We start from the raw sequence: 11161 nt of genomic DNA, 5'->3' as shown, positions 1-11161 counted from the left end.
AAAAAAAAAAAAAAAAAAAAAAAACAACAACAAAAAAATTATCATGTCATACAGATGTAAAATAAACATGATAAAAATTTTATTTCACAGAGGTAACTAGGCAAATGTCCAAAGCTAGTTCAAAAGAGAATTCAACAATCAGATATCTGTATAGATCAGGCATATTGAAATGAATATGCAAATAGAAGCAAAATAGTTTTCTTTTTTGAGACAGGGTCTCACTATGTAGTGCAGGCTGGCCTTGAACTCGCTTATGTATCCCAGGTTGACCTCAAATTCAAGGCAATCCTCCTGCCTCAGCCTCCCAACTGCTGGGATTACAGGTGTGCCCCATCACACCTGGTAAAACAGCTTTTTGTACAAGGGGAGCAGGAGAATTTACTTGTCTCTTGGTGCCTTACAATTTAACAAAGCTGTAAAGTATCTCCCATAGAATCCATTTGATAAGGGAGCAGGGTGTATTGTCAACAACACATCATTTTCCATTGGAGGACAAATTATTACCCACACAACAAATTTCTTCCCTTTTTTGGTGGCAGGGGGTGGGTAACTGGAAATTGAACTTAGGGTCTTCACACTAAGCTACATTCCCAGCCCCTTTTTTGTTTTTTATTTTAAAACAGGGTCTCACTAAGTTGCCAAGTCTCCCACGCTGAGCTTGAACTTGCAGTCCTTCCACTAACTTTAGCCTTGCAGCGTGCTGGGGTTACAGGTGTGCTCCGCCAAGCCGGGCCACTGCCTGGCCACTCTGATAACAGTAGTCTTCAAACTTTGATGTGCAGGACAAACACCCAGAAAATAAGCTAAAAGGCAGACTCCTTTTCAAGGATTCTGGGCTTAGATGATACCCATAAAAATGTGTGTGTGGGGGTCGTTGGTTTATTTGAGTTGCTGGGAATGGAACCTAGCGCCTCCCACAGGCTAGGTAAGTGCTTGACCGCTGAGCCCTGAGACATGTCTCTTTTAATTAGATGAGAGTGATGCAGGTGTTCTGAGGAACATATTCACAAAACACTGTCCTAGAACATACCTATTCTATATTATGGAGACAACCTTTTCAAATGCGCTTCTCACAAGATATTAAGGTAGCTCTAGATTTCAATTTGAACCAATTTTACTACTCTTAGAGTATTGTCTTTGTTTCCAAGATAATATGCATGCTATTTTTTTACTCAAATCTTACAGGACAGACAAGGAACAGTTTTTCTATTATACGAACACCTGAAGAGAGACAAGTTGGGCATGTTGTGAGTATGAAGCAGCTACGCGATGTAAGAAAAGCTAGTAGATTATCACAGCTGACAAGATGCTTTTTCATCAGCTCGCCGGTTTACAGGAAGTCTGTATTGTTTTCTTTAGACCTTCAGTTATTTCATAAAATGACTTTAGTTGGGTTGGTCAGTGTTCATAAATTATCCAAAATCGATGGGTAGAGTGTACACTATATTTAAAGTATTTCACTCAAGCTCATAACATACAAGAGACAACAAATCCTACTGATAGGGAACCAGTTCAGATGTCTCAGCTGTGGAAAGACAGTTACTACTCTGGCATGCATAGAAAAGTGCGCAAGTGATTCAGCAAGATGTTCATCCGAAAGGCAGGGCCAGGTCCATCTTTGGCCCTGGTGCTGTCTTCTCAAAGTATGTATATGTGAAACACGGTCCTGCTGGAAGTGCTCTCACCCTCATCAATCCTTCTGAACTTATGCAAATGTTCAGATGTCTTCCCCTTTGGGAGCTAGCATGTGGCTATAATTTAATCCCGGGATTAAAGTCTTAAACACTTCATAGCAGCCAGGAAGAGGAGGGTATGGATGTTTGAGTCCTCTGCTCCAGTACCAACATGCAGAGCTTTCTGGGTTTTGTTAAGAAAGCTTCTTTATTCAGGCTCTGTCCACCCTTTTGTTATACTGCAGTAATAACAACAGAAATGAGACCGCCATCCATAACAACCCAGCAAGTATGCATGCATCTGATCTGCACAGATATTCACATCCAGAATAACAAAGCATGGACGCATCTAGGCATGTGGAGGGAAGGCGCTGCCCTTTGCTTTCTAGTGATGGTCCTTGCCCTCAGCCCTGACGTACCCTGCTCTCTCCGAATTTGTCACTATGACCCTAAGGCTGTAGCAGGACAGAGACCGCAGGGCAGTTACTGTGACTAGGAGAACCAACCAGGCAACTGGGTTTATTGTTGGCAAGCTGACAAGAAACTGGTATTTTGCAGAGTATGAATCCAATTAAGCAGGAAATAGTTATGGTCCAAGTATATTTCTAAACTCAAGAAGTGAGACAAATGGGTTTGTTAAGTACAAGAACTAGGAATCAGCACACAGAGATATGAACTCTGACCTGCCAACCACCAGCAGGCATGAGAGGTAAACTGCAGAGACGAGTGGGGCAGGATTGGAACTAGACAAACGCTCTTGCAGAGGGGATCAGGCCGAGGGGGGCAAGCGCCTTTCTGGTGATGGGAGAAGTGCGGCCAGGTAGGTCAAATCCAGACCCAAGACACAGATGTCTGCGGGACATCTCAAGTTGCGGCCAGCTCACACATCAGGAACGGCCCAACCACAGAGAGCAAAAGGACAATCTGAGAGGCAGGCAAAAGGAAGCTAAGAGCTCAAAGAAGAGGCTATGTTATGGTTTATATCTGGATGTCCCCCTAGAGCCTCAGGGGTGACTGAAGCATGGAGCAGTATAGCTAACTATGATGCTAGAGGATGGTGTCAGAAGAGGGGGTTGCCGGGGTCATGACCTGGTAGGCCTCTTGGGTTCCTCCTTTCTCTGCTTCCTGGCTGTCAGGATGTGAGCAGCCCGTCACCTCTTTAGGAAAGGTAAGGGGTTTCAAGGGGGGATGATTTTTTTTAGTTTTTTAATTTTTCAATTTTTTTTTTTTTTTTTGAAACAGGGTCTCACTATGCAATTCAGGCTGATCTTGAACTCATTTTGTAGCCCAGGCTGGTCTCAGACATGCAATGATCCTCCTGCCTCAGCCTCCCGAGTGCTGGGATCACAAGTGTGCATCACCATGCCTGGCAAGAGGGGATGATTTTACAGAACAGAGATTCACGATCTGGCTTGTTTGGGGGATAATTTCATACTGATTCCATTTATTTTGGGATATTTCTGGGAAATAATGAAGGAGAAATTTCAAGAAAGAGAAAATGAAGCAAATTCTGGAAATGAGTGAAGGAACAAGGAACAAGAAATCAAGTAGAGACCTGGTCTCTCTCTCTTGCCACAGTCTCTCTCTCCTCTCACTTTCCTATAGTTTCTTTTAAGAATGCATTTCTGTTTTTAGTGTATATCTGAGTATCACCTAGTGCTTGGTGAAACAACATATTTCTGGCCCCCAAAACCAAATATTCTAGTTTTATTAATTTTGAGTGGAGCCCAGGAAGAGTGTTTTAAGAAGTACCCATGGTCTAATACATACTAATCCTATGGTAAAAACAAACAAACAAACAAACCCACAAATTACTTTTCAAAATCACTGATTCTGAAGTTGTCTTTGGCCATTATTTATTTCTTAAAAGACAAGATACTACTGTCTAGCAGTTACAAGGGGTAGGCCATCCTCAGATTTAGGAATATAACTCAAAAAGTTCAGAAGCACTGACTTAGTCCAATTCCTTCATTTCAGAGAAAGGGAAATGAAGACCCAGAGAGATTAAATCAGTCAGCGGCAAGACAAAGAGCCCTGGTCTCCTGTCTTGGGGACTGGGCAGCTTTTCGTCCCACCCTCAACCCAGGGAGGGCCTGGGAGACTGGAAAGCAGACATCCAAGAGGGCCCAAGTCCTAGGCTCCAAGGGGACTTAATTTATAGATAACACCTGGGGGAGACGTAGGCCTACAGTTTTTTACATCTGCTTTAAGAAGCAGCTCCGGCCGGGCGTGGTGGCGCATGCCTGTAATCTCAGCACTCGAGAGGCTGAGACAGGAGGATCCTTGTGAGTTCAAGACCAGCCTGGGCTATAAAGTGAGCTCAAAGCCAGCCTGAACTGCATAGTGAGACCCTGCCTCAAAAAGACAAAATAAATAAATAAATAAAAAAGAAGCAGCTCTGTATGTTCACACCTCATAACAAAACAATTTTTCAAATTTAATCCTTTCAATTAACCCCCCCCCTTTAATTAAAAAAACAAGTTTAAGAAAAAGCTAGGGAAGTACTCTGGAGTTTTGTTTCCAAGTTTAAACATATAACAATCTAGTTATTGGGAATGTTCACAGACCACAGTATAATGCTACAGGATGGTTTGCCTCTGCAACTGTAAAGGGAGTGTCCGGCCTTAGAAAGACAGCTGTTTGTGAAGGGGGACACTGTCCTGGAACTTGAGTGGCAAGCACTACACTTGAAATAGAAGATAACCCCAGACAAAGGTCCTCAGGGTCCAGGGAGCAAATGTCTCTATAGACAAGGAGAACGACTTAGCAACAACCCTCTTTAACCAACGTAGCTTACAAAATGAGCTACTACCGTCCTACCTCAGTAGTAGCCTTTTGCTAGAACCGACTGAGCGTATTGCTCTATCCTGCTAAGTTGATTAATAAAAAATATTTATTACACAAATCCTTTTTGTTGACAAGTTAAAATGGAGCCTCATCTTTCATATCTCCCTGAAGATTGCCACCTTGTGAGATTGAAAATACTCATTAAATTCCATCACCAGCCGCACAAATGAGAGGGCCATTGTTTTTAAGCATGTGAGGGGAATCATTGCTAAACTCATTTGTTTGGATATCATTAACAGAACAATCGGTGTGGATCTCCAGGGGGTCCTCATGACCTTTGCTCGCAATCTCTTCATCATCCATCAAGAAATATCAGCACCTAATATGCAAGGCGAGACCAATTTTAAGGTGAGGTGTTAATTAACTAACGATCCTGGTTAATTTCTATACAAGGGCTGAAAATACCTCATGCTGTATTGTAAACAAGTGCTAAACCATCTTTAAAAAAAAAAAATTGTAAGCGGTACATATTTTACAATGTGCAGGGTCAACACTGTAAGGTTCCCACTGAACCCGTTAGTTAAATTTAATAGTTTGAAACTTTTTCTTTGAAATATAGCTGACTGGCTGTAACTTGCTGCTGTGATGTTGGAGGTGAAGCTGAAACATCACAATGGAGCCAGATAGAGACTGTCACCACCAAAATTCATGAAAATAATCTATCTGTATTTGAGAGACTACAGGGTCTGGCTGGTGATTAATGGGGAGCCCCAGTTTTTAGAGAAGTTCTGAGGCCTAAAAAGATAATATGTATTAAAGAGAAGCAGAGGAAAATCCCCTAATGTATGTGAAGCATCTACACTTTGGAGACATGGGGTGGATGTTTCACCAGTAATCTCTTCCACATGGCCTGTAGCAATAGTGCAGTTGAAATCTAGATGCACGTAGGTGTTGACTAGAAGTCTCTAAATTCTAAAATACAGGAGCAAGGCCTGTACAGGCGATTTGAGACACTGGCTGAACAGAGGTAATGGCTTAGTATTGATCAGCAAGGTCTGATTCCCAGCCTAGGCCTCCATTATGATTGAATGGTCAAGCAACTCAAAGGACTCATGTGGAGAGCATACATGGTTTTTCTCTTAAATGGAAAGCCCAACAAATCTTAATATTTTTCTCTCAAACGAGGGCCGGGTCCCTTTAGTAACAATAGCAATGATAACAGTGCTTTAAAGTGATTGTAAGAAATGGGAGAACAGCCACTGCTTTTTCGGCAATGTGACTGAAAAGATTTGATGAACACAGTGAGTGTTACATCAATACTCACTGGTACTAAGGGACGTGCGGTGGTTTGGACGTGGTCTGCATGTGTCCCCCAAAGGTTCCTGTGTTGGAATCTTAGTCTCCAGCGTGGCACCATGAAAGGGTTGGAACATTTAAGAGGTGGAGCCTAAGGGGAAGTCACTGGGGGCATCACCCTCCAAAGAGAATGGAGTGGGTCTCCTAGGACGCTGTTCAGTTCTCCAGAAATGTTGTTATAAAAGACCAAGAGTGGCCCCTCCCAGCTCTCTGGTTTCCTGTCCATTATGAGATTTCTCCCTCTCGAATGAGATCCTACCTTGCCATCTGCCATGAAATGATGCATCCCAAGGGACACTCACTTAAGGCCAAATTGATGGGGCTACCTAAACTTGTACTTTCAGCCTCCAGAACTCTGAGCTAAATGAACCTCTTTTCTTTACACATTACCAAGCCACTGGTATTTTGCTATAGCAACAAAAAGCAGATTTAGATAGGATCTATGCTTGTTATTCACATATGAAGTACCTGCCAGGTAGCATCATTTTAACTGTTGTTGCTTGTACCAAATTTTGAAACAGTCTGCATGTGATCAGCTAAGCCTGGGCAAATACAGCTAATAATCAGAATCAGACAGTATACACCCAAATCCACTAAGTGAACTCTTAACTGGAACTTGACATTGGCAGAGCCAACTACACTTGACAAAACTGAAGGTTATTTCCCTGCTCTTTCTCTGATTTTCAAAAATTATTAAAAAGGCAGGCAGTGGTTTTTTTTTTAGGTAACTTTTAAATATATTATGACCTATAGCCTTTTCAGTTCAGAGAATCTAAAGGTAAAAACTTTATATCTCAATAATATAGGAATAATAACAAATGCTTGAAAAGTGGAATAGATTTATTTATTTTGGTAGTACTACTTAGTGGTTTTCAAATAGGTATTTTCAGTTTTTAAATGAAGATATAACAATATCTTTGGGAAGGTGATGCAGAAAAGCATTTAACAAAACCTAAATCTATGATAAAAACATTCAACAAAGTAGGAACAGCCTGATAAGGACAGCTATAAAAATCCAAGAACTAATACCCATAGTGAATCAAGCAAGATTGAAAGCTTTCCCATAAGATGAGGCAGAAGACAGGGATATCACCTCTTGCTACTTCTATTCATTATTGTACTGGAAGTTTTAGACAAGGCAGTTAGGAAAGAAAAGGAAATAAGCTTATAGACTGGAAAAGTAGAAGGAAAACTATCTCTATTTGCAAATAGCAAATTCTTATGTCTACAAAATTCTAAAGAACTCACAGTCTATTACAGCATATAAACAAGGTCAGCAAGGTTGCAGGACATCAGATAAATATACAAAAGTCAACTGTATCTCTATATACAGTAGTGAAAAACAAAAACAAAATTAAACTAATTCAAGTTACAAGAGTATCAAAAAAGATTTTAATATGTACGGATAAACTTAACAGAAGTCCAATATTGATACATTGAAAATAGCAAAACATCAGTGAGAAAAATTAAAGAAGACCTAAATAAATAAGAGGATATTCTATGTTCTTAATATTGTTAGGATTGCGATCCTTCTCAAATTGAGCTACAGATTCAGTACAATTCCTATCAAAATTCTATCTGGCTTTCTTATAGAAATTGACAAGGTGATCCCAAAATGTGTGTGGAAGGACATGGGACTCAAAATAACCTAGGGGGAGGGAGACAAAATTGAAAGACTCACATTTCTCAATTTTAAAATTCACTACAAAGCTACAAGAACCAAGATAGTATGGTACTGACATAAAAATAGACATAGACTAGACTTGAGAGACCAGAAATAAAACCTAACATTATGATAAACTGAAAGGTGCCAAAGTAATTCAGTGGGAGCAAGAATGATCTTTTTAATAATAGATGTTGAAACAAATGGGTATCCACAAACACGTAATGAAGTTGGACACCATATACAAAAGTCAAAGCAAAGACATAAATGTAAGACATAAAACGCTTAGAAGAAGAAAACACAGGTGTAAGTCTTCATGACTTTAGATTAGCAATGGTTTCTTGGATACAATACCTAAAGCATAAACAACCTAAGTGAAAATATGTAAACTGGACTTAAAATGAAAAGCTTCTGGGAACTTGGAATACAGTCTACTGGTCAAGTGCTTTCCTAGCACCTATATTCAGTCCCTAGCACTACAAACCAAACAAAATTAAAACAGACAAATAGGTGAATTCTATTATATGAATAATATCCATGTAATGGAATATTACTCAGCAATAAAAAAGAAATGAAGTATTGAAGGTCTGTGCTATAGTATGAATGAACACTGAAAATATTATGCTAAGTGAAAGAAGCCAGTCACATAAGGACAAATATTTTTATGATACCATGCATATAAAATGTGCAGAGCAGGCAAATCCTCGGAGACAGAAAGTAGGTTAATGGTTGCCAGGGGCTAAGGGAGAGAGGGGAAATGAGGAATAGGGTTTCTGTTGGGGGTGATGAAAATGTTCTGAAATTATGTAGTTGTGCTGGTTGTCTATGAATATACTAAATACCACTGAGGTGTACATTTTTGAAGAGTGCATTTTATGATATGTGAATTATACCTCAATTTAAAGTGAATTAATTAAATGAACTAATTAATGTAGTTCAGTGTAGAGTACTTGCCTAGCAAGGTCCCAGGTTTGATCCCCAGCATTGCCAAAAATTAATTAATCAATTAACCAAAAATGGGAAAGTGTCCTTCTTTTTCCCAGAAACCAGGGAGATGAACCCACCTCAACTTACTAGCCCTTGCTTTAGGATGACTCAACCAGTACTTCTTGTCTGTAGTGAAGAATCTATATTTTTTTTCTGGCCTGTCAGGGATCAGTACCTTTTTAAATGCAGCAAAACTGAATTACAAAAGGAACCAGTTCTTGGAAGGAAAGGGTTTGTAACAGGTCTTTAAATAATGAATATTATTTTTATTGCTATTTACAGACTACCATTGATGATATTGAAAGCATTCTAAGAGTAACAAAGGAAAACAAAATGAGATTTGAAGAAGATGATAAAAACGTCTCTAAGGCTGATGAGTGATCCTGAAACGCATTACGATTTGGGAATCCCAATCTAGAGGAAGAAAGGGCAATATTTCTTCTGGTATTAGGAATAAAAATGGTGGTGGGTGGAACGGATTTATTTGGTTTGCGAAGACATGAATCAGAACAGGTTATAATGGATTATTCTTCCTGAAGATGTATTAAGCGTTCTTATTTTATGCATTAAACCAAAACTTAGGGGTGTTTTCACTCAATAATGTTAAACAATCCCTTTCCCAAACTTAAGAAAAATAATCTGATAAAGAACAAATTAACAAGTCTGACCCATATCACTTCTACATCTGTTTTTCTATAAGCTTCATGATTATGAAGCTCTTGAGGGTTTTTTTATGTTTCATAAAGTTTTCTCCTATTTCTAAGAGTAATTTCTCTGCATTTAAAACACTGAATAAAGGCAGAGTCACTATTTGTCAGAACACAAATGTCCTTTTTTCTAAGACATGTCTATGTATAGGAAGTTTAAATGATTCTTTATCATTCTCTGTATGTTCACTGTACCAGGCTTCTATCCTTTGTTGCTATTGTCTTTCTTCAAGAAGCAGGAAAAGCCAGCATCTGGTAACCAAAGCATCAGAACGTGTCTAGGTGGCAGTATCTGCTCTTAGTTTAAGAGACAGTGTAACTCAAGCCTCTGGCTTGAATAAACAGTTGTCCTCCTCTAGTTCTTTCCATTTAATATAGCAGTAGGATTTTTACAAGCTGAATTCAACAGTACTTTTTCAAGGGGAGCTGTTAACATCACTCAATGCTGACATCAACCCTCCACATTGGCTGCATAATTATCCGAAATATTTCTACATCAGCTTTGCTGGAGTGAAATTTGCAAGGTGCAGCACCAAAGCACGTATGGTATAAAGAATAACATTTCTATCTATAAAAATACTTGAATATATTGGGGAAAGTAGTATTTTTTAAACTATAGAATGTCAGTACGTTTTTAACTGTGCTTCAGACACAGGCTAAGAGTTTCTGCAATAAAAATTAACAGTTCTCTGCGTCAGTTTTTGTTCTGCCATACTTGGAAATACATTCATTAGCCAGGTTCCCTGCCTATGCTAGGTGCAAGGATGACCTCCTTTTCTTGCCAGATTTCTCTGATCCATACGAGGGGCCTATTGTCCAGACACTCGATGGATAGGAAGTACTACATGCCCATTAGAGACGCTCTTCTATTGAAGCCAGAGCAACATAAGGTCCAAGAGACTCATTAGCTCACTGGCACGATCGTGTCCTGAGAGTAAATGAAACCCTCTGTCTCCTTATGGCTCTCATCTGCTCTGGACTTTAAAAGAAAACTGTCTCCGTTTTGTTCAGCACAGCGGTGGATCATTCACATGGCAAAAAACCCCGCTTCACGGTACAAAACGGTTAAATCCATCAGGGAAGTTCTGTGTGTGGATTTTGATTAGCACTCCTGAGCCTCGAGCTGCCGGCAACAGCAAAACAAGTTCGCTCTCCTGTACCATTTTTAACCCACTTGATTGGTTTCTCAAACAATGCTGCTTACCTCATTACCATACACCATAGAATGCCTGTTTCCAAATTCAGGCTTTCTAGCCAGATTCAGACTCCTTAGCAAGAGGCCGCAAATAAGGTTGTCTGCCTAAACACCTACAGCTTCCTTCAAAATGAAACACGAAAAATTAGTGTAGTAAAACAATCACATCAGGTAATTAAGTGGAAGAAGCCAGAAGACCAGATTAAATTAGTGAAATGTTTTAATTACAGAACATTTGCAAAGAAGCGTAGACCAATATCTTTTGCACATGTATGTTACAAAGGTACTGTGCTACTGGTAAACTGAGTTTGAAAAAATTGTATGTGCACCATGTCTACAGTATCCCAAATAAAATTTGATCAAGATGAATTACTGAGTTTTTTACTGTTCTAAATAGGAAACTGAAACCTTTGTTCGTTATACGATTTTTGGAAAATGATGTGCCATTTTTTAAGTAACTCATTTAGGAAAGCATTATAGAAAAATTATGTTATAATCCCAGCACTCAGGAGGCTGAGACAGGAGGATCACTGTTAGTTTGAGGCCAGCCTGGGGTACATAGTGAGTTCAAATCCAGCCTGAATAACATAGTAAGACCCTGTCTCAAAAAACAAAAACAAAAACAAAAACAAAGTATCTCCTTTCATGTATTACCCATTTTATACTTGCTTTAATAAAGCCAACTAAAAGATAATATTAAATGGCAGAGAGCCTGTGATGTCTATCTCCATAGCTACCTACCTTCCACTATGTACTTACATTGTATTTACCACTTATTAAACCCAAGGGGCAA

At 39.4% G+C, this 11161-nt stretch overlaps 1 protein-coding gene across 2 annotated transcripts in view; it reads left to right on the top strand.

Annotated features, from left to right (window-relative positions):
• Iqch (IQ motif containing H) overlaps positions 1-10875 on the top strand; it is a 198621-nt gene extending 187746 nt beyond the window's left edge. Inside the window, exons 20-22 of one of the 2 annotated variants that reach the window (XM_013518930.1) lie at positions 1186-1247; positions 4760-4868; positions 8749-10875. In XM_013518930.1, the coding sequence (XP_013374384.1) occupies positions 1186-1247; positions 4760-4868; positions 8749-8847 (270 nt within the window). In that variant the 3' untranslated portion in view covers positions 8848-10875. The remainder of the gene's footprint in view (positions 1-1185; positions 1248-4759; positions 4869-8748) is intronic. The other variant, XM_013518931.1, reaches the window with a different exon arrangement.
• The last annotated feature ends 286 nt before the right edge of the window (positions 10876-11161 follow it).

This window comes from Chinchilla lanigera, unplaced genomic scaffold (assembly GCF_000276665.1).
Source record: "Chinchilla lanigera isolate Chin_1 unplaced genomic scaffold, ChiLan1.0 scaffold00049, whole genome shotgun sequence".
In the NCBI taxonomy this organism is placed as follows: domain Eukaryota; kingdom Metazoa; phylum Chordata; class Mammalia; order Rodentia; family Chinchillidae; genus Chinchilla; species Chinchilla lanigera.
This window is presented reverse-complemented; position numbering and strand designations above follow the sequence as displayed.